Genomic DNA, 25,184 nt, shown 5'->3' on the forward strand with positions numbered 1-25,184 from the left:
ATGTCTGTCTGTGAAAGCACTGAGATACAGGAGTGTTATCAACAGGTTTTCCCTTCTTCCTAATCATGGACTCGATGTAAAGGCTCTACGTGAAAATGCTGGTTTCATAGGGATTTTCACATATTTTGGTAAGTGAAAGTATGGGTAAGTATGGGAGACATCAACATACATGCTTATCTATAGAGTGCTGTGAGCTTTTTCTTGGATAGCATTGATATTTAACATTCATTGCTTTCATAAGAGAAAGGAAGACTGTGTCATGCTAGAAGTGAACTTGCACTCAAATGAGACGTTAGCTACTGTTATGTTCCTTGTAATGTGACAATGTATTTTGTCTGAAATTTAACTGGGACATTATTACCCATTCAAGACTGAGAGAACCCAATATCCAAACTGACTTTGTATTACTGCTTACAAGTATGCCTCATTGTCTAACTTCCATGTACTTTGTTATGTTGTCTGCATATCAAATCTGCAATTATCAACTGTATATACTGTGCTTGATGTTAAACGTAGTATTTTCTCTTAAATTATACTGAAAATAGTTCATAAATTATTCCAACAAAGACTTTTGAATTCCATCATTTATTTCATAATCATATACTGTATAGAGTTTGAAAATCATTCTAGACATGTCTTATAGATTATTTTCTGTGGAGCTGTCCATAGGTGGCAGTGTGATCTCTGTGTATTGTATGAGACAGCCAATAACACTGGTTTGTGAAGGGTAGAAGTTGTGGCTATTGTGAATCACTCATAGGGCTTTCACACCGGCAAAGAACCGTTCCGGTTCGCGTACCTCCGAACCTTGGTGCTGCTTGGCGAACCAGCCCGCGTTCATACCAGTATAACCAGAACCATCCGCGTCATCAACGATGGGTGATGAAGGGGCGTGATAAAAAAAAAAAAGTCACAACTAGATGGCAGCTACTTCACTGGAAATGAGGATAATATCTTCCACTACAGTATCTGAAATAAACTATTTTCTATGAAACAAAACAAAAGACACTTTCTACATGCGTTCTCTTACTAACCAGCTGCTCCATTGCTGGAATAGAAATGGCTTACGAAATTTGCGCTTGCGTGTGTGTGTTTGCTGAGCATGTGATGAAGATAGAGAGAATGATGAAACGTTTGATAATTGTTTTGATCACTAATGATTAGATTTAGATTAGATTACATTTTGTCTCCTTCCTTCTTACTGGTCTTTGCAGCCTAGAATATGACATCCACTGACGACATTACTTTTTCTACGTTTTGGTTCCCGCTTGAGAACCACTATTTTCTGGTTCCAGCTGCAAACCAACTTTTCAGTCTCCGAACCAATTGAAGGCGCCGGCCGGTTCCAGACTTGGTTCGCAAATGTGAACCGGAGCGGTACTTTGCCGTGAAAGCAATGACATGAGGCATTTGCATGTGCCATGTAGACAACTCACACAGTTTTACCATAGAGAAATACATTATAGAGTACATGTTTAGCTATCATCTGGTGAAATAAATCCCTCCAGCTATTCTGTGACTGTTGTGATTAGAGTGGGAACAACATACTGTAACTGGTTAAACATTGTTTTGGACGATGATGTATTGCACATCATGTTCCAAACCTCAAGAAATGATTGCTGTACAGTATGTCATGAAAGTGATTTATAACATAAGCCATCCCATTTATAATGTAATACACATACAATTCAATATTTAAAAAATAGAATGCCTTAAATACCACACAACTATCCATGATGCCACACCATTGTACATTAAAGTCACTGTATAAATCATCTTACAGTAAAAGTTCCAGGGCTTGTATGAAAAAAGATCATATCACTACTACAAAGCAAAACGATTGTATAAAGTTCAAACTGATTTCTTGAATACTATGTCAGAATAGTTATTGCACTTTGCTTGTTTTCCAGATTTTATGACGTTTTTATGAGGTCAGGAATACCTCACAGAGACTGGCAACTGAGTGCATGCGGTAAAAGATTGCGAAAGGGAGTCCTATATTCACAACTGCAGCCCACATGGTGATCTTGTAGAATTCTCCCCCGATCGGGTTGTCGAACTGGGGGCGGGCACCAAATGCTGGCATGATCCAGAGCTGCCAATGAAAACAGAGTAAAGATATAAATTCAATAATGTCTTCCTTTCTTTGTTTCAGCATGCTACAATCATTCCCTGGTTAAGAGTGTAAAATGAGAAGAGCAGTGGTGAACACACAAGTGAGGATAGGACAGGAGTTACTCACAATGATGTTGCACAGTAGCAGAAAGACGGAGATCTCCTTTAGGGCCTTTCTCTTCCAGTTGATCCTATGACAAGGGGCAGAACAGGGGGTAGAGATGCTGTCTGTACCCATTGGTATCGTGAGGTCTGGGCTGGACATGGTCTTCATATCTGGGAGGCTCTGCATATCACTGTTGGCCCCGTGGACATAATATGTGGTATATGGGTTCAAGAACACATTGTCTTGGTCGTTGTCATGGAAGTGCTCTCGACGGAGGCCCTCGATGATGAAGGCATTCTGCAGGCACAGCTGGACTATGGTCAGCAAGGAGCACACCAGGTTGAGAGCTTGGAGGTGGCCCTTAGCCCCGGTTGCCACAACAGCCACAATGGTAAAGTAGCAGATGGTGATCTTTCCCAAAGAGGCTCCCACCAGCAGCCCCACGTCCAGGCTCCGGGTTGGGTTCTTGTCCGACTTATGGTCCCTTTGGTCCATCTTATAGATGGCGCAGCCCGCCACTGTTGCCAGGGACATGAGGACCACAGCCACTATATTCATCACATAGTGAATCAGGAGTGCCATTTCTCTCATTTCTTTGTCATGCTTCGCCACGTCTATCTCGTATATGACAAAGGTGGCCAGGCCTGCCACCAGTATGATCATACCTACAGCAGGGCCTAGCAGCACATCCTTCACAGAGAAGCGGAGATGGTGGTGGTGGTTGTCCTCATCCACCAGCCTCCCCACGTTCTTCCACATCACATAGGCCATGGCAGAGGCGAACAGGCAGTACTCTGTGTAGATGGGGTACAGGTAGTAGTATCCCTCCTCAAAGACAGCACAGGAAGAGTGGCTGCACTGACAACTGCTGTCTCCATGAGCGGCTGAAATAAGAGAGAGAGAGAAGTTGCCTGTGAGTTGTATTTTGCGTGTGAGCTGTATTTTGTTCCTGCAATTCTTACACATTTTTCTTACACATTTCAAACCTTCTAAGAATGTTGTTTTAGGATACCAAAACTAGGGAAAGTTTCTGAGGAAGATTGCCTACCTCTTGCATGGTGCATGCCTTGTGTGGAGTGTATGGAGTGTGTGGAGGGTGTGGAGGGTGTGGTGTGTGTGGTGTGTATGGAGTTTGTGGAGTGTGTGGAGTGTGTGGAGTCTGTGGAGTGTGTGGAGTGTGTGGAGTCTGTGGAGTGTGTGGCGTTGGTATCCTCGTAGAAATGTGTCTGGTGGAGGGACTCCTCAGTGATAGTTGCCACCCATAACATCAGATTGGTGCACAGGATCAACATCAAGCCACAGCTTGAAAAAGGGAAATGCAATGAGTTACTGAGCAGCAATGGGAGACAAGATATCCACAAACAAAGTTTCCAATCAATAAATTACATGAAAAAAATAATAATCAGTTAACCCTTACCAAGTTATAGTCTTTTGTAACTGCACACAGTCCTTTGCATGGAGCCAGAGAAAGGCAGTCTGAAAAAGATCAAAGTCATTATGAAATGGTCATATATCCCAAACGCCAATACAATCATCCCTCACTTACAGTCCTATTGTGAGAGCCTGTGTTTATAGCATAGTCATCATTTGGGTACTCACCTGCACAGCTATGAATACAAACTGCACAACAGGAAAGGCCATCTTCACAGCGGATTCACAGTGCATGTAGCCTGCATAGTTAGCTATCTTGAAGACATCCATGATCAAACTGCAAATGCCGAACAGCACTAGTCCACCTAAAGAAAAAAAACATGAAACATTCAGAAACCTCAGAATGGTCGTACTATTCAAAACAATGAATTGGCAATAGACTATTTTTAGACATTATTTCTTCTAATGCTTATTCAAATTCAAAAGAGAGATTACTATCAAAAACCTGTCTTAACAATACATGTATGTATAAGAGGGCATCTTACTCCTGAGCCACACAGGTCCAGCATGACCATCCTTATAGAGAACAGCATGATTCGCTTTGAAAGTGAAAAGACTGTAGTAAACCATCCAGATGGTGGTCAAGATGAGGAAGACTATGAGGAAGATCAGCCCGTCGATGCTAGCGATGGCTACATCATTGAAGGCACTCCCACTGACCAGAGCACAGCCCAGGATTAGGATGTTGACAGCGATTATGGCAGACAGCAACCAGCCGCGGTTCTGGCTCTTTTCCTTCACTGGGCTTGGACTGGGAACGGGGTCCTGATGGGGCAGGTACTCGATGCTGGGCTGATAGGGCTCCTCAACGCACTTCTTATTTTTAACCGTCATCTTTCTGGGTTGAAAAAAAAAAAGCCTATGGTCAAATCATGATGTTTCAAGAGATTTATCCCGCAATAATGTAAGATGCTGTCAATTTATATCAAGCTATGTGACCCTCAGTCACCCAGCCGTCAGTGACCCAGCCCTCAGTGAGGTCACTGGGTTAAAAAGGGGATCAAAAATGGCAAAAGGGGCTTTGTTTACAATGTCTCAAATAAGAACAAAACATAAATTGAGTAAAAAAAAAAATCTGACCAACTGGCAGATGTTTTCACCGACATATGTCCATTTCCCAGTCTATAATTCCCACCTGCTTCAAGGCGGCCACCATCATTCGTCTCAACAACTACCGCCCTGTGACTCTCACATCAGTCATTACAAAGTGCTTTGAGAGGTTATTTACGGTAAGTCCCATTTACAGACGTGGACAAATGTATTGGTACCCTATGACGAAAAAATAAGAAACCACAATTTTCTCTGAAATAACTTAAAGTAATTGGCCTCCATCATTGCTTATTCCATATTTAATAGAAATCATAGATTTTTGATTCAACAGAATATTTTAAATAATAAAACAAATGGAAATGGCATGGACAAAAATTATGGGACCCGTCACATAATATTTTGTTGCACAAACTTTAGAGGCAATCACTGCAATCAAGTGATTACTGTAGCTCTCAATGAGACTTCTGCACCTGTCAACAGGTAGTTTGGCCCACACCTCCTGAGCAAACTGCTCCAGCTGTCTCAGGTTTGAAGGGTGCCTTCTCCAGACTGCATGAGTAACGGGGTTACCTTCAGTGGAAGCATTATTGAGAGGACTAAAAGAACTAAATTGAACTTTAAGTCTCGTGTTGAGAGGTTCTTTTGATTAAATATGTCGATACGGCTGAACTGCTCCCAGTTGTCGGTGTCTGTTTCTACCTTGGTTATAGATACGGCTGAACTGCTCCCAGTTGTCGGTGTCTGTTCCTACCTTGGTTGTGCTTGTTATACCCGGTCCTACATAGTGGGTACTACAATAGGCACTCCTTCCTTGTAATGTCAATATAACCATACTCTATTTGGCATAGAATGTTTTCAATTGAATTTCAATACACTAGCTAACTTTGACATTTGAAATAATATAAAAATGCACATAATCCTTTTTTCCCTTGGTAAACTTAACAATAATTGCAAGTCATGTTTGCAATGCTATAAACTGTATTGCTATTTAATTGATAAATGCTCTCAACACATTGTGCCAATATATTTTTTACATGTTAATCTTTTGTAAAATAAAAATATGCAGTAGAGCTGGCTCTTGTTGAATCAGGTTCATTAAACCTATCAAGGAAGCCTGAAAATAGCTCACACATAAGGCAAAATCTGATCAGACTTGCTATTATTCTGTCTTGTCACATAATTTGAAACATTACTTTAACATTACATTAACCATTATAACAGCACAAACAATTTGTTTTCTCTTAAAACGTCTTAAAAAATAACATTGATCATTGGTGTCAATATACAATGTCTCAGCCGCAGCTTACCTTGTGCTTCAGGTGTGTTGCAGGTCCTGAGTGGCGACCTGGTATAACTCCTTGTGTTATGTAATTACTTCTCATACAGCGGTTTCCCAGTAAGTCAGTGTTTATTGTATCAATCTGTTGGTCAAGATAACATGCAGGTCACGTAACACATCGCAGCCATACACGTGCATTCACGTTGGTGTGTTCCCACAGCCTGAGCCAGTTTTACGTCACACGTGGTCCCAAGTCGCAAGATACGCCAACCAATCAGCAATCATTTAACAGGCAAGAGGAATAGCCAATATTATCCCTGTTACACTGGACCATCATTGCTTTTATATCCATCCAAAAGCACACCTATAGCTATGTAAATATCTATGCACAATGATCAATTCCAAACAAATCTGATGTCTGTCAAAGAGGACACTTGTAGGGTCTTAATATTTTTCTTACTCTCGTGGTCTTCGCGGGTTTGGTGGACCCATAACATTATTGGGTTTTTAAAGCAATACAGCCATAACAATTGATGTAAAAATGATTATGGGGGTGGACGGGAGGTCACTGACCTGACGCCGACCGGCTCTGACCCGAGGGGGCGGAGTCTCGCCACCACGCTACTATCCACGCCACAAACCCCCGAACGCCACAACTCGGCCCCTGGGTTACGTAGAGAGATGTGGTCTTCACCGGAGCGTGGCCCAGAGGTCACTGACCTACCCATGACAGGCGCTGACCCAAGGGGGCGGAGTCTCACCACAATGCCACTATCCACGCCACGAACTCGGCCCCTGGGTGAGGTAGAGACACGTGGTCTTCACCAGGGGGTGCAGGGCAGTGGTCCAGAGGTCCAGTGGATCCGAGGACCCTGTAAGTAATGTAAATGTGTTGGGGGTGTGCACAGTGGGTACTCAATGAAAATGAGTTTGTTTACATGTTCTTCACAGGAAATTGAGTCTCAGGTTGAAAAAATTATTAATTGTATCATTTTTATTTTAGTAAACAATGAAAATGGGTCCCACAAACCCAAGGACCATACAAGGGTTAAGAAGCACATGATATAACTCAAAGTGAGTGTTGCTCTCTCAGGAATTATTATCAGAACTAAAACATTATTATATATAATACGTTTATATATATCAACATGATGACAGATACTGGCATGAGGTCCCGTTAATATTTGGCTAAATTACATCAATTGGCACCTCGTGAGAGAGTCACACTCTTATTATGCTCAAATGAAATTGCTCTTGATAAGAAGAGTTGCTATCTCTCGTACTGAACGATTGCAGTTTATAGTAATATAGTATTTTCCCAATATATGGCTAGTCTATTAGCCTAAGGGAGTCGAACTTGAAATTCGGCAATATGTTAAATAAATAAAAAAGAAGTGCATAGAGTTCTCCATAATCGGTGGGACTAGGTTTCTCACGCATACTCCAAATCAATTAGACAGTCCTATGTAGTCTAGGATTTTACACAAAATTGTCTAATAACAATGACCGATCGGTGCGCGTCTCAGGTGACCCTGGATACCGAATGCGCGCTGCGTCTGTCGCGCGACTCTCACCGCGCACCCGTGGCTAAGATGATGCCTTATCATTTTTATTAAATAATGTATGTAATCTGCGCGGTTCTTTTTTTCCATTCATAATTTGTATTATTTCCTTCTCAAACATCCAAAAAGGCAGTTCAATGCGTTTTACAGATGGGTGTTCAAAACAAAAAACACAGTGCCTATAAATGTAAACAGATAATAACTGAAAACACAACAGCAGGTAAAAATAACCAGCTGGTACAAATAAGAGGAATTGTAAGAGCTACAGTAACGTTAAGAAAAATAAAATAAGAAATACAATCAAACAAAATCTGCGTGCTTCTGAATACATATAGCCTACGGCATTTCATGGTGCGTCTTTACCCATGTAGATAGATAAACAAGGCTATTGTGTATATACAGTAACGGAGAGCGGAGAGCAGACTGCCGTGGATACGGGTTGAGTAAAGAAAAATACAGAGTTGAAATACCTTTCGACTCTAGACAGACCTTTAATGTAGACCTAGCGTCACAGTGACGATACACGTGTTTATACTGATATACCCTTGTTAATGGAAATGTAGTAGGACTTATTGTTCTATAAACTGAACTACAGGATACAGCAGTATATGAAGTATACTGTTGTATATTCAGCTATTTAATATTTAGCTATATAATATTGTGTTAATTTATTATGTGGGTCCACTGATGTTATTGTTTATTGTTTGACCACATAAGTATAGGTTTCATATGATCGAGAGAGCATAGCCTTAACCTGTTGTTTTGTAATATCACGGTAATAAAGTCAGTGTCATACTGTAAACATAGCAATGCTTGTGTGCAAAGAGGAGGGACGTACAGGCATCATTATAAAAGCTGTTGTAGGTACTCCCTCCTCAGCTTTGCACGAAGGTGAAGACCTCATGCTAACAGACATGCATCTGCCCCATACCTAAGGCCCCAAAAAAGAGAATGTCGTAAAGCAGAGCGAAGAACAAACCTTCACGTCCACTATGATCTATAAAGAGAATCTTCAAAACTATAACTTAGAAATAAGAAGCGCCAGACAATATTTTTTCATCCAACACCCATTGCTCAGGAATTTCACGCGACTAGTAAATGCAATGAGCTTGCATCCTTTTTTAAAGGAACCATTAGACAAGAAGACATTAGCTCTTCTGTGTCAGGCATGAAAAACATGTCTCCATGTCTCCCAAATAGGGCCGACATAACAACCATGTCACAATTTAACACCATCGACTACAAGATTCTAGATAAAATCATGTCACGTCTTAAACCATCCACCTGTGCATCTTTGTAATTGCATTGAACAAATGAACGCCTGGATGACACAAAACTTCCTCCAACTAAAGAAGGACGAAACTGAGATAATTGTATTCAGTGCACCTGACAAAAGATCGAAAGTCAATGCAAAACTTGATTCTCTCTCTCTTCAAACTAAAAAACAGGCAAGAAATCTTGGTGTAAATCGATATAGACTCCAATCTAAACTTCAACAGCCACATAAACTTGATTAGTAAATGAGCCTACTATCACCTGAGAAACATAACAAGAATGAGAGGTTTCATGTCCAAACAAGACCTTGAAAAACTCATCCATGCATTTGTTTCGAGTAGACTTGACTTGTAACGGTCTACTAACAGACCTCTAAAGGGGCTGTTCGTAAATTGCAGTTCATCCAAAACTCTGCTAGGGTCCTAACAAAAACAAAAACGTTTTAACACATTAGGCTACACCAATCTGTTTACTATGACCAAGCCTTTCTATATTCTAGTAAGAAGGCTCTGACCACCCACAATACTTTTTCAGTGATATGTAAGTTTCATTCTCTAAGACAAATAAAGTAGATGTCAATACACTGCTCAAAGAAATTAAGGGAACACTAAATTCCGCGAATTCTCACATCGCGGACGCGGACCATCACTGACCCACTGCCAAACCGGTCACGCTGGATGATGTTGCAGGCAGCATAACGTTCGCCACGGCGTCTCCAGACTCTTTCACGTCTGTCGTGCTCAGTGTGAACCTGCTCTCATCTGTGAAGAGAACGGGGCGCCAATGGCGAATGTGCTAATTCTGGTGTTCTCTTGGAAATGCCAATAGAGCTGCACAGTGCTGGGCCCTCATGCCACCTTCATAGAGTCTGTTTATGGCAGTTTACTCAGAAACATGCACACGTGTAGCCCGCTGGAGGTAATTTTGTAGGGCTCTGGCAGTGCTCAGTGTTTTTCCTCGCACAAAGGAGCAGGTGCCGGTCCTGCTGCTGGGTTGTTGCCCTTCTACGGCCCTGTCCAGCTCTCCTTGTGTAATGGCCCGTCTCCCGGTATCTCCTCCACGTTCTTGAGTCTGTGGTGGGAGACACAGCAAACCTTCTTGCGACGGCACGTATGGATGTGCCGTTCTGGAGGAGCTGGACTACCTGTGCAACCTGAATGGGCCGCAGGTACCGCCTCATGCTACCAGTAGTGACAGCAGCACTAGCAAAATGCTAAACTAGAGAAAAATCCATCAGGAAGGATAAGGAGACCGTTTACTTTTTGGGGGTTGTCTTGCTGTTGCCTCTCCTGTCCACCTGTTGTCACTTTCATTTGCAGCAAAGCAGGTGAAATTGATTGAATAATTTACGCTTCCAACTGGACAGATCAATATGCCACAAGTTTAATTGACTTGGTGTTATACTGTGATGATTAAGTGTTCCCTAATTTTTGAGCAGTGTATCTTTGAATTTCATCCTGAGCAGACTCTGTGCTAATGACCAATCCAGCTGTGCTGTTAACCCTTGTGTGGTGTTCGGGTCAACCTGACCCGTTTTCAATTTTTACTTAAAGAGAAATGGTACAAGAATACATTTTATCAATCTGAAACTCCATGGCCTTGGCTCATTTTATATGAAAAACAAAAAACAAAAATCTTTTTTTTTTTTACACATCCTACAATACCCCAACACATTTATGTCCTTCATAAGGTGTTCGGGTCATTTTGACCCGGATACACAGAGACACAGAAACATACACACACTCACACTGACACTCACTCACTCACTCACTCACTCACACACCTCTGCTCTGTCTTTTCCGTGCCGAGAAGCCGTCTGCTCTCGCACTCTTTACCCTTTGAAATGCAACATTGTATAATAATAATAAAGAATAATATTGTACTGGACTCCTCACACCTGCACAAGAAGCCGTCTGCTCTGGCTTTCCCGCGCCGAGAAGCTGTCTGCTCTCGCACTTTTTACCCTTTGAATTGCAATGTTGTAAAAAAAATGTATAATAACATTGTACTGCACCTGCACATCATGGGAGGGATAAAAGAGAGAAATAGCTCTCCATCCCAGTGTATAGGTCATTTCAACTACAATCCTCCACCAGCAACATGAAGAAAGGATTCAGTGTTCAGAGGGCCGTGGAGATACTATTTGAAGAGAGTGAGCAACATAGTGAAGTTGAAGGGGGGGAGGATGTTTCAGATGAGGATAATGTAGAAATTAATTCAGAGTATTCTGATTCTGAAAGTGAATTTGGAGATGAGTTTCACTCTGAGCATGCAGCAGAAGGATCCCCACAGCCAGCCACTGGAAGAGCCCCACAGCCAGCCACTGGAAGAGCCCCACAGCCAGCCACTGCAGGAGCCCCACAGCCAGCCACTGCAGGAGCCCCACAGCCAGCCACTGCAGGAGCCCCACAGCCAGCCACTGGAAGAGCCCCGCAGCCAGCCACTGGAAGAGCCCCGCAGCCAGCCACTGGAAGAGCCCCACAGCCAGCCACTGGAAGAGCCCCACAGCCAGCCACTGGAAGAGCCCCACTGCCAGCCACTGGAAGAGCCCCACAGCCAGCCACTGGAAGAGCCCCACAGCCAGCCACTGGAAGAGCCCCGCAGCCAGCCACTGCAGGAGCCCCACAGCCAGCCACTGCAGGAGCCCCACAGCCAGCCACTGCAGGAGTCCCACAGCCAGCCACTGCAGGAGCCCACACATATTTGTCCAAGAATGGCCAAATTGAATGGTCTTCATCCCCAATGAGAGAGCCCCCCCGCTCAGCTGCTAACATTATAAGGATGGTACCAGGGCCCACACGATTGGCAGTGACTCATGTTGACGATATCAAGTCATCCTTTGAGCTGCTGATTACTGATTCAATTCAGAAAATAATTCTTGATATGACCAACCTTGAGGGGAGACGTGTTTTCGGGGAGGAGTGGAAAGAAATGGACAACACACACTTACAGGCCTATTTTGGGATCCTCATCCTAGCAGGTGTCTATAGGTCAAGAGGGGAGTCGACTGAAAGTCTGTGGGATGTGGAGACAGGGAGAGCAATTTTTAGAGCCACAATGTCTCTGAAGAGCTTCCATATCTACTCGAGGGTCATCAGGTTTGATGACCGGGAATCAAGACCTGTTAGACGGCGTAGGGACAAGTTGGCTGCAATCCGCACGGTGTGGGACAAGTGGGTGGACCGGCTTCCACTTCTTTACAACCCTGGGCCCAATCTAACTGTGGATGAACGGCTTGTGGGGTTTAGAGGTCGTTGCCCCTTCAGGCAGTATATGCCCTCCAAACCAGCAAGGTACGGAATAAAAATCTGGGTTGCCTGTGATGCCGTTTCATCGTATGCATGGAACATGCAAATTTATACAGGGAAGCCAGAGGGAGGAGCCCCTGAGAGAAACCAGGGGACACGGGTGGTGTTGGATATGTCACAGGGCCTCAGTGGCCATAACATCACCTGTGATAATTTCTTTACATCCTACAGCCTGGGACAGGAACTTCTCAAACGAAAGGTGACAATGGTTGGAACAGTCCGAAAAAACAAGACAGAGCTCCCACCCCAGTTTCTAAATGTGAAGAACAGGCCAGTCCATTCCTCCAACTTTGTGTTTACAGCCAACACTACCCTGGTGTCTTACATACCAAAAAAGGGCAAGAATGTGATGCTCATGAGCACTCTACATAGGGATGGAAGAATCAGTGGCCGGGAGGACCGTAAGCCAGAGGTCATACTTGACTACAACGCCACCAAAGGTGGAGTAGACAACCTGGACAAGCTGCTGGCATGCTACAGCTGCCAAAGAAGAACTCTACGGTGGCCTCTCGTGATCTTCTTCAACATCCTGGATGTTTCAGCCTACAATGCATTTTCAATCTGGATGGCAGTCAACCCAGACTGGAACCAAAGGAAGCTCCAAAGACGACGTCTTTTCATTGAGGAGCTAGGTATGGCACTGGTGACACCGCATATCCAAAGGAGACAACATATGCCCAGGACCCCAACTTCTCTAGCCATAGTGAGGATGATTACAGATGCTCCACCTGCACAACCCACACAACCACAATCTCCAGTGCCTGAGGTAAGTGTCCTGTTGCGGTTGTTTGTGTGTGTGTGTGTGTGTCTGTGTTGATTCACTTGCTTAGTCAAATGTATTGATCGCTTTGGTAAATGTAAGTCGCTTTGAAATAAGGGGTCTGCTAAATGCCAACATTTTCAATGTAAATGTAAATATGTGTGTGTGTGTGTGTGTGTGTGTCTGTGTGTGCATGTGTGTGTGTGTGAGTGATTTAGAGTATTAGGAGACGTGGTGGAAAAAAAAATCCTGAACTAAGTCTTTTCATTATTCTAGACTGCAGCCGATGGCAAAAAGAGGAAGCGCTGCGAGGTGTGTGGACCCTCAAAGGACACAAAGACAGGGACCACATGCAGCAACTGCAAAAAGTACATTTGTGGTACACATACTGTCAAATGCTGTACTTCATGTGTTGTGTAGACAGACATGCCCATGCACACACAATTGTAATTGAAGTGTTATTTCAGTGACTAAAACAGTGTACCTTCCACATGTTTTGTGTTTCAGCATTTGTAGCATTATTCTTGTTCCTCACCTGTATTTTTTACAGCTTTGATTATAATGCTTTGAAAATCAATTGAGAATATAAGTTCAAAATAATAAACATCAATAAAAACATTGTTTCATTTACATTTTTCCTAGATAAGTATGATTTATGACAACCAAGTCTTTATTATAGTGGATTTTGTTTAGTGGAAGTTAGGAGCATCATGTGCGTAAAAACGCCTCTACTCATCATGCTGCCGTTCGGCCCCACCTATTCCCAGGGGTCTGACACTTTGAGGGTTATAATTAGGCACCCTCTGCTCCAGCCCCTCCAAAGGGCAGCCCCCTAGGTCCACCAGAACAAAATATACACTTTTGAATGTGAACACAGTACCTATTGTGCATTAATGGGTACAGTACCTGTTTGTGCCCACAGGAGGCGCTCTTTAATATTATGGGCTATTTTGGGGCTATCTTGCACCCTGAGCATACTCCCTTGTACGGGTCACCATTGGGACTAGGAGCACCGTGTCAGGAAAAGTGCTTTCAAAACCCCAATGATGTCCCGGGTCAACTTGACCCGAAGAGTACGAAAGGGTCCAAAAAGTGAACACCACACAAGGGTTAAGATCGGTTTGTTTCAGTTATGATGGAGCAGTAAAATGGAACACAAAAGCCCTCTTCAGTGGTTTTCTGCATGACCTGGTTTCCCTCCAAGTCAGAGAAAGATGCCCATTATCAAAGTGATTAATTGGCAATTGTTAGTCACATGAGAACTCTTTGCTACAGGCATTGACAAAGTCAGTAATGGGGGTAGCAGCAGTCCAGTCTGATGCTTGGTGTATTTGTTATGGACATAACACAATAGCATTCTTCTGTTTTTTTTATATGGAGATCACAACAAACAGAGGAGAGGGCAGGAGATTGGTGAATGTCCATCATTTATTATAATATAATAATTATTTGTAATAATATACATTGTCATAAGGTGTCCAGAGATAAGACAAAGATGTGTAAAATGTTACATAACATTATTGTAGAGTATGTTCTGATATAAAGCACTCTATGAATGGCTACATATTTGTTACTTCTTTATAACATACTGTATTAGATTATTTTCAATATAATCTACAGTGCTATATTATGCTTTAAATTGTCCCTGATATTACAGTACAGATTTCTCAGACGGTTTTCTCACCCCATTTTTAGTAAACGTTTGTAACTGCTTCATTCTTGTTTGTCTTGTTCTCACTGCAGCTCTACCTGTTCAGGATTCAGAACATCCCATTCCACTGACACATGCCTTCTCTATTTGAACGACCACATCAACCATGAGGTGGACTCGGGCAAGTACTGCGGCATGGTCATGCTGGACCTCCAGAAGGCCTTCGACACAGTAGATCACCACATATTGTTAGATAAACTGAAAGCAATTGGGTTCGATAGAACATCGGTGAGCTGGATGCAATCCTACTTAGAGGGGAGGGAACAGGTGGTTAGTGTGAACGGAACACTGTCCCCCCCCCTCCCAGTGACCTGCGGCGTTCCACAAGGAAGCATTTTGGGACCTTTACTGTTCCTAATATATGTGAATGACATGCCATCAGCATGTGATTGCAATTTGTTCCTGTTCGCGGATGACTCGGCTCTGCTGGTCTCTGACAGGGACATATTGCAGGTGGAAAAAGCGCTAAGCACTGAACTGAGTAGAATCTGCATCTGGCTAGCTGACAATAAACTATCAATACACCTAGGTAAAACTGAAACCATCCTATACGGATCCCCATCTAAACTCAGAAAGGCTGAAAATTTTAAAATAAAAGTGGGTAACATTAATATCACAAGAAAAGAGGATATTACATACCTGGGCTCCATCTTAGAGGCAAATCTTTCCGGAGATAAAATGGCAGCAAAAGTAATCAAAAAAGTTAACCATAGAACTAGATTCTTGTACAGGATATCCTCACTTGTCAGTAAAAACACACTGAGGACCCTATCAGGAGCTCTCATTCAATGTCACTTCGACTATGCCGTAACATCATGGTACTATAGAACCACAAAGGCCCATAAAACAAGACTCCAGACAGCCCAAAATAAACTGGTTAGGCTTCTGCTAGGCCTCAACCCTAGGACACATCTAACCGCTGCTCATTTTTTGAGCCTTGATTGGCTACGAGTAGTTGACAGAGTGCAGCAGCTTGCACTGGGCCTGGTCTTCAAGATACGCTACACCACAAAGACACCCAAGTACCTGTCAACATACTTCCAAAAAGTGAACAACGTCCACACATACAACACCAGAGGAAGCTCCACGAACCACGTTCAACCGCGTTGCACCACAAACAAGGGGTTAAACTCGTTTGCAAACTATGCAGTAAAAATGTGGAACGCCCTTCCTATAATCTTAAAGGAGTGCAAAACACTGCCCACCTTCAAAACCACTCTCAAAAAACATTTACAGGAGGCTGCAATCCGTAACTGGACCCTCTAAATCAAAAATCAGATTAAAAGACCCGAACTACCCACTGTACATACTTTGTGTTTTGTCCCCCGCCCCCACCTGTGGTGTATGTCCCCACCTGTCCTACCCGCTGTACATACCTTATGTTTTGTTGTATTGTTCTTCCCATGATGGATGTGTGTTTATCTTGTAGATAGTAATAGTTATTTGTCTGTATTATCTTGTAGATAGTACTAGCTTTTTTGTCTGTCTTACATGTAACGATGAATTGAGAATCAAGGACCCCAATTGAAATAAGCCAGTGGCTTTCTTGGGTTTTTATCCTGTTAGTTGACCTTGTATGTAATATGTACTTTCATGTACCTACTTCTGCAAATCTTCTAATAAAGTTTTCAATCAATCAATCAATACTGTAGCAATGACAATAAAGTCCATTCATTCATTCAGCTAACTATCACACTGACCTGTTGTTTTGTGCCTCCCTCTGGCGGCCCTTGGTGGCCCTGGGACTTTACTACACTCCCTGTTCCTCTCCTCGTTATGGACTAATGTGTGTCACTTGGTTATATTTGGCACTTGTGTCATGTCCTCACTTCCCGGCACTCCCTGACGGTTGATCTCTCTGTTAGGGCTTTCAAACCTCCAAGGCTCCGTGCCGGTTCCCATTCCCGAACCTAATCTGGAACCGGCCGGCACATTCAGACCAAAAATAAATTGGTCCATTTACATTTTTATATTTTTGCCATTTAGCAGATGGCTTATTCCAAAGCGACTTACAATCAATACATTTGACTAAGCACATGTACACAGAGCCCAATATATATCACTTAGTTCCCCTCATTTGCCAACACTCAACCCTTTTCAAAAGAGTCTTGTAACCATATTCTCTACACAAAGGCCACAAGACCAGTAACAGAGGGATAATCACACGTCCATGTTTTGAGTGTTTTTGATTGTTTGACATGTGCTTGTGTACAACAATGTGTTTTGAAACGTCTTTTGCATTTTTGTTTTTGGTGCTAACAGAGGTTTCTGGTATAGGACCAAAACGGCTTCATTCAGGGACGGCACGGATTTCACAATATTAGGAGAAGATTTACTGGTCCATCATAACTGAAACAAACCGATCTTAACAGGCCAGCTGGATTGTTCATTAGCACAGACTCTGCTCAGGATGAAATTCAAAGATACACTGCTCAAAAAAATAAGGGAACACTTAATCATCACAATACAACACCAAGTCAATTAAACTTCTGGGATATTGATCTGTCCAGTTAGGAAGCATAAACGATTGTTAATAAATTTCACCTGCTTTGGTGCAAATGAAAGCAACAACGGTTGGACAGGAGAGGCAACAGCAAGACAACCCCCAAAAAGTCAATGGTTTTGCAGGTGGTGGCCACAAACCATTTCTCTCTCCTTATCCTTCCTGACTGATTTTTCTCTAGTTTTGCATTTTGCTAGTGCCGTTGTCCAACTCCTCCAGGATGGCACATCCATACATGCCGTCACAAGAAGGTTTGCTGTGTCTCACAGTCTCAAGAGTGTGGAAGAGATATCGGGAGACAGGCCATTACACGAGGAGAGCTGGACAGGGCCGTAGAAGGGCATCAACTCAGCTCGATTGGCATTTCCCAGAGAACACCAGAATTGGCACATTCGCCATTGGCGCCCCGTTCTCTTCATAGATGAGAGCACACTGAGCACATGTCATCTATTGATGTTATGTGAAGAAGTAAAGTAAAGCTGAGGAGGGGGTACCTACAACAGCTTTTGATAATGCTGGCATGTCTCTCCTCTTTGCACATAAGCATTGCTATGTTTACAGTATGACGCTGACTTCATTATTGACTTCACTCACTGACTTCATTCATTGCCTCAAATGTATTTAGTTTGCTGTAGACAATACACACACACACTGTATCGTCTCTGTGATGCTATAGGTCTACATTAAAGGTCTGTCTAGAGTCGAAAGTATTTCAACTCTATTCAACTGTATTTTTCTATACTCAACCCGAATCCATGGCAGTATACTCTCCTCTTTCATGGTTATAACAGTCACCTAACTCACTAAACACAGTAAGAAGAGTGTAAATGTAAACGTGAATAATATAGTAACTGAAAACACAACAGCAAAAAAAATAACCAGTACAAATAAGAGGAATTGTAAAAGCTACAGTAAGGTTAAGAAAACCAAATGCAATTAATCAAACAAAATCTGCGTGCTTCTGAATACATTGGGGCATTTCACGGTGTGTCTTTATCCATGTAGATAACAAGGCTACTGTCTACAGTAACGGTAACACCTCCTCAGTAGCCTACGAAGCAGGTCAGTTAATATACCCATCTGTAAAACGCATTGAACTGCCTTTTTGGATGTTTGTGAAGTAAATAATAAAAATCATGAATGGAAAAAAAGAACCGCGCAGATTACATACTGTAACGATCCTGTATGAGGCCCCGTTAACAGCTCCTCCAAGGGAGTTAACTCTCTTGGTCTAATGGTTAGCGCGGCCGTCGGTTATGTGGGAGGTCGGGGTTCGACTCCCGCATGGGGCGAGTTACACTAGAAGATTCCCGTTCGCTACACTGGTGTCAGAAGTGGGATGGAAGGAAGGCCATCGGAGAGCGTGTCCACGTGAGGGACTTGACATAGTGAAGCGTGAGGGCACGCTTTCCCGAACGGTGAGGATAGTGTAACGATCCTGTATGAGGCCCCGTTAACAGCTCCTCCAAGGGAGTTAACTCTCTTGGTCTAATGGTTAGCGCGGCCGTCGGTTATGTGGGAGGTCGGGGTTCGACTCCCGCATGGGGCGAGTTACACTAGAAGATTCCCGTTCGCTACAATACATTATTTAATACAAATGATAAGACATCATCTTAGCCACGGGTGCGCGGTGAGAGTCGCGCAGGAGACGAAGCGCGCATTCGGTATCCAGGGTCACCTGAGATGCGCACCGATCGGTCATTGTTATTAGACAATGCTGTGTAAAATCATACATAGGACTATCTAATTTATTTGGAGTATGCGCGAGAAACGTAGTCCCACAGATTATGGAGAACTCTACCCAGCAAGCACCGACGGACCTGGACGAATTCGGACCAGCCCGATAACGGCCAGATCACGTAATATCACAACTAGTTAGTATCTGGCGCAGAATATCACCCTATTTCAACTAAAATATTTTTTTTACAGAAAAAGACGTTGCCACTGAAATAACTAAATGGTTGTAATCCATCTTAAAATAACTATTTTTCCGACCAGCACTTATTGTGTAACATCAGAAACATAATTGGCGCTGATTTACAAGCTGTTTGAAAACGTGTTAACAAAACTCATTTTGATAATTTGTTCAGCTTGAAAGAGAGCAGCACGGACAGACCCTGATAGTGGCCAGATCAAGTCATATCATGACTAGTCCGATCTGACCCAGAATATCACCCTATTTCAACTAAGAAAAATATTTTACCATACTTTACCATCGAGTGTCACAAAACTCATTTTGATAATTTGTTCACCTTGAGAGAGATCAGCACAGACGAATTCGGGCCAGCCCAATAACGGCCAGATTAAGTCATATCACAACTAGCTAGTATCTGGCCCAGAATATCATCCTATTTCAAAAATACATTTTACAGAAAAATACTTTGCCACTGAAATAACAAAATGGTTGTAATCAAGGTTAAAATAAAAACATTTCCAACCAGCACTTATTGTGTAACATCGGAAACATAATTTGTTACAAGCTGTTTGAAAATGTGTCATTTTGATCATTTCTTCAGCTTGAAAAAGAGCAGCATGGATGGACCCCAAAAGCGGCCAGATCAAGTCATATCATGACTAGTCAGATCTGGCCCAGAATGTCACCCTATTTCAACAAGAAAAATTCTTAGTGAAAAACACTTTGCCTGAAAGACTTTCTCACTAACGCTTTCACTAAGAATTTCTTTCATTGAAATAGGGTGATATTCTGGGCCAGATACTAACTAGTCGTGATATGACTTGATCTGGCCGCATTAATGGCAGATTTTTCCAACCAGCACTGTACAGCACTGTGTAATATCAATAACATAATTTGTGCTGATTTACAAGCTGTTTGAAAAAACGAATTTTGATAATTTGTTCAGCTTGAAAGAGAGCAGCACAGACAGACCCTGAGAGCAGCCAGATCAAGTCATATCACGACTAGTACTATCTGTCCCAGAATGTCACCCTATTTAAAAATATATATATAATTCTGATGAGACACGTCAATTGAAAATCATGTAGAACACAAGTCTTTTTCAAGTGTTTTTCTGTCAAATGTATGTTAGTTGAAATAGGGTGACATTCTGGGCCAGATCAACATTTGTTTTGTTAATGTAATCAACATTACAAGTTCAAGTATGAGTCAGGTTTTGTAAAAAGGCTGTGCAGGTTATATCCTATACTAGTGCTGTTTGGCATTTGCACTTTGATCATGGATGTCTTCAGGCCCGGCCACCTGTCATATACGAGGTAGACGTGGCGAAGCATGACAAAGAAATGAGAAAAATGGCACTCCTGATTCACTATGTGATGAATATAGTGGCTGTGGCCCTCATGTCCCTGGCAACAGTGGATGGCTGCGCCATCTATAAACTGGACCAAAGGGACCATGTGTCAGACAAGAACCCAACACGGAGCCTGGACGTGGGGCTGCTGGTGGGAACCTCTATAGGACAGCTCACCATCTGCTACTTTACCATTGTGGCTGTTGTGGAAACCGGGGCTAAGGGCCACCTCCAAGCTCTCAACCTGGTGTGCTCCTTGCTGACCATAGTCCAGCTGTGCCTGCAGAATGCCTTCATCATCGAGGACCTCCGTCGAGAGCCCTTCCATGACACCCCCCCAGCCAGTGTTTTCTCAAACCCATATGTCCACGGGGCCAACAGAGATATGCAGAGCCTCCCAGATATGAAGACCATGTCCAGCCCAGACCTCACGATACCAATTGGTATGGACAGCATCCATACCCCCTCTTCTGCCCCTCGTCAAAAGATCACCTGGAAGAGAAAGGCCCTAAAGGAGATCTCCATCTTTCTGCTACTCTGCAACATCATTGTGAGTAACTTGTGTTCACCACTGCTCTTCTCATTTTACACTCTTAATAAGGGAATGATTGTAGCATGCTAAAGCAAAGCAATAGATTATTATATTTCAATAATAATTTAATTCATATCTTGATATGACTGGTATAAAAACATGATATAAAAACATGACAATGATAGGTACAGTATGGCAATGTACTCCCTGATTTGCATGTGCCACGTAGACAGCTCACACAGTTTTACCATAGGGAAATACATTGAGTACATGTAACATGTTTAGCTATCGTCTGGTGCAGATATAACAGGGTATAAATCATCTCAGGTGTGTGGCATGTTATGTTAGGCAGTGAGATCATGAGTGGACAGACCAGAAAGAGGAAGAAATCCCTTCAGCTATTCTGTGACCGTTGTGTTAAGAGTGGGAACAATGTACTGTAACTGGTAAACATTGTTTTGGACGATGACAATGCACATCATGTTCCAAACCTCAAGAAAGTATTGCTGCACAGTATGTCATGAAAGTGAATAATAACAAAAGTCATCCCACTTATAATGTAATACACATACAATTCAATATTTAAAAAATAAATAATGTCACACAACTATTGCTAATGTAATACACATACAATTCAATATTTAAAAAATAAATAATGTACCACACAACTATCCATGATGCCACACCATGATACATAATAGTCACTGTAAAAAATCATCTTACAGTATACATTCCAGGGCTGGTATGAAGAAATCATATCACAACAACAAACAAAGAGATTGTATGAAGCTGATTTTGTCAATGTCAGAATAGTTACTGCACTTTGCTTATGAGGTCAGGAATACCTCAAAGAGACTGGCAACTGAGTGCATGCGGTAAAAGATTGCAAAAGGGAGTCCTATATTCACAACTGCAGCCCACATCTTGATCTTGTAGAATTCTCCCCCGATCGGGTTGTCGAACTCGGGGCGGGCACCAAATGATGGCATGATCCAGAGCTGCCAATGAAATCAGAGTAAAGATATGAATTAAATGATTATTGAAATATAATAATCTATTGCTTTGCTTTAGCATGCTACAATCATTCCCTTGTTAAGAGTGTAAAATGAGAAGAGCAGTGGTGAACACACAAGTGAGGACAGGACAGGAGTTACTCACAATGATGTTGCAGAGTAGCAGAAAGGCAGAGATCTCCTTTAGGGCCTTTCTCTTCCAGGTGATCCTATGACGAGGGGCAGAAGAGGGGGTATGGATGCTGTCCATACCAATTGGTATCGTGAGGTCTGGGCTGGAAATGGTGTTCATACCTGGGAGGCTCTGCATATCTCTGTTGGCCCCGTGGACATATGGGTTTGAGACAACACTGGCTGAGGGGGTGGCCCCGTGGACATGTGGGTTTAAGACAACACTGGCTGAAGGGGTGGCCCCGTGGACATGTGGGTTTAAGACAACACTGGCTGAGGGGGTGGCCCCGTGGACATGTGGGTTTAAGACAACACTGGCTGAGGGGGTGGCCCCGTGGACATGTGGGTTTGAGAAAACACTGGCTGGGGGGGTATGGATGCTGTCCGTACCAATTGGTATTGTGAGGTCTGGGCTGGACATGGTGTTCATACCTGGGAGGCTCTGCATATCTCTGTTGGCCCCGTGGACATGTGGGTTTGAGACAACACTGGCTGAAGGGGTGGCCCCGTGGACATGTGGGTTTGAGACAACACTGGCTGAAGGGGTGGCCCCGTGGACATGTGGGTTTGAGACAACACTGGCTGAAGGGGTGGCCCCGTGGACATGTGGGTCTGAGACAACACTGGCTGAAGGGGTGGCCCCGTGGACATGTGGGTTTGAGACAACACTGGCTGAAGGGGTGGCCCCGTGGACATGTGGGTTTAAGACAACACTGGCTGAAGGGGTGGCCCCGTGGACATGTGGGTTTGAGACAACACTGGCTGAGGGGGTGGCCCCGTGGACATGTGGGTCTGAGACAACACTGGCTGAAGGGGTGGCCCCGTGGACATGTGGGTTTGAGACAACACTGGCTGAAGGGGTGGCCCCGTGGACATGTGGGTTTAAGACAACACTGGCTGAAGGGGTGGCCCCGTGGACATGTGGGTTTAAGACAACACTGGCTGAAGGGGTGGCCCCGTGGACATGTGGGTTTAAGACAACACTGGCTGAAGGGGTGGCCCCGTGGATATGTGGGTTTAAGACAACACTGGCTGAGGGGGTGGCCCAGTGGACATGTGGGTTTAAGACAACACTGGCTGAGGGGGTGGCCCCGTGGACATGTGGGTTTGAGACAACACTGGCTGGGGGGGTGTCATGGAAGGGCTCTCGATGGAGGCCCTCGATGATGAAGGCATTCTGCAGGCACAGCTGGACTATGGTCAGCAAGGAGCACACCAGGTTGAGAGCTTGGAGGTGGTCCTCAGCCCAGGTTTCCACAACAGCCACAATGGTAAAGTAGTTGATGGTGAGCTGTCCTATAGAGGTTCCCACCAGCAGCCCCACGTCCAGGTTCCGGGTTGGATTCTTGTCCGACACATGGTCCCTTTTGTCCAGTTTATAGATGGCGCAGCCTGCCACTGTTGCCAGGGACATGAGGGCCACAGCCACTATATTCATCACATAGTGAATCAGGAGTGCCATTTCTCTCAGTTCTTTGTCATGCTTTGCCACGTCTACCTCGTATATGACAAAGGTGGCCAGGCCTGACACCAGTATGCCCATACCTAAAGCAGGGCCTAGCAGCACATCCTTCACAGAGAAGCGGAGATGGTGGTGGTTGTGCTCATCCACCAGCCTCCCCACGTTCTTCCACATCACATAGGCCATGGCAAAGGCGAACAGGCAGTACTCTATGTAGAAGGGGTACAGGTAGAAGTATGCCTCCTCAAAGACAGCACAGGAAGAGTGGCTGCACTGACAACTGCTGTCTCCATGAGCGGCTGAAATAGGAGAGAGAAGCGGGTGAGTTTGTTTCTGCAAGGTAATTCAATTCTTACACATTTCAAACCTTCTCAGTATGCTGTTTTAGGATACCAAAACGAGGGAAAGTTTCTGAGGAAGATTGCCTACCTCTTGCATGGTGCATGCCTTGTGTGGAGTGTATGGAGTGTGTGGCGTGTGTGGCGTTTGTGGCGTGTGTGACGTGAGTGGAGTGTGCGGCATCTGAGGAGTGTGTGGAGTGTGTGGTATCTGTGGAGTGTGTGGCATCTGTGGAGTGTGTGGCGTTGGTATTCCCAGGGAAATGTGTCTGGTGGAGGGACTCCTCAGTGACTGCTGCCACCCATAACATCAGATTGGTGCACAGGATCAACATCAGGCCACAGCTTGAAAAAGGGAAATGCAATGAATTATTGACCAACAATGGGAGACAAGAGATCCACAAACCAATTTTACAATCAATGAATTACATAATAATAAAATTCAGTTAACCCTTACCAAGTTATAGTCTTTTGTAACTGCACACAGTCCTTTGCATGGAGGCAGAGAAAGGAGGTCTGAAATAGATCAAAGTCATTATGAAATGGTCATATATCCCATATGCCAATACAATCGTCCCTCACTTAGTCCTATATTGAGAGACTGTGTTTACAGCAGATGTCATCATTTGGGTACTCACCTGCACAGCTATGAATACAAACTGCACAGCAGGAAAGGCTATCTTCACACCCGAGTCACAGTGCATGTAGCCTGCATAGTTAGCTATCTTGAAGACATCCATGATCAAAGCGAGAAAGCCAAACAGCACTAGTCCACCTAAGGAAAAAAACATTCAGAAACATCAGAATGGTCGTACTATTCTAAACAATGATTTGGCAATTTTTAGACATTATTTCTTAATGCTATTCAAATTCAAAAGAGATATTACTATCAAAACCTGTCTTAACAATACATGTATATATAAGAGGGCATCTTACTCCTGAGCCACACAGGTCCAGCATGACCATCCTTATAGAGAACAGCATGCTTCGCTTTGGAAGTGTAGACAGTGTAGTAAACCATCCAGATGGTGGTCAAGATGAGGAGGATGATGAGGAAGATCTGCCCGTCAACGCTACCGACGGCTACATCTTTGAAGGCACTCCCACTGATCAGAGCACAGCCCAGGATTAGGATGTTGATAGTGATGATGCCAGACAGCAACCGGCCGCGGTTCCGGCCCTTGTCCTTTACTGGGCTTGGACTGGGAGGGAGGGCCTGGTGGGGCAGGTACGCGATGGTGGACTGATGGGGCATCTGATCTTTAACCGCCATCTTGCTGGGTTGAAAGAAAAAGCCTATGG

General features: G+C 43.7%; 1 protein-coding gene across 1 annotated transcript; it reads right to left on the bottom strand.

Annotated features, from left to right (window-relative positions):
• Positions 1 to 1,924: 1,924 nt before the first annotated feature.
• LOC308150419 (proton channel OTOP2-like) lies at positions 1,925 to 25,155 on the bottom strand (the record flags this gene model as incomplete). Its single annotated transcript, XM_080523253.1, has 6 exons — positions 1,925 to 2,095; positions 2,243 to 3,105; positions 3,399 to 3,523; positions 3,639 to 3,697; positions 3,821 to 3,957; positions 24,819 to 25,155. 6 exons carry the CDS (start codon positions 25,153 to 25,155, stop codon positions 1,925 to 1,927), a joined length of 1,692 nt encoding a protein of 563 aa, XP_080379379.1.
• Between the last annotated feature and the right edge of the window lie 29 nt (positions 25,156 to 25,184).

Source organism: Nansenia antarctica (genome assembly GCF_963989245.1).
Source record: "Nansenia antarctica genome assembly, chromosome: 2".
Lineage (NCBI taxonomy): Eukaryota > Metazoa > Chordata > Actinopteri > Argentiniformes > Microstomatidae > Nansenia > Nansenia antarctica.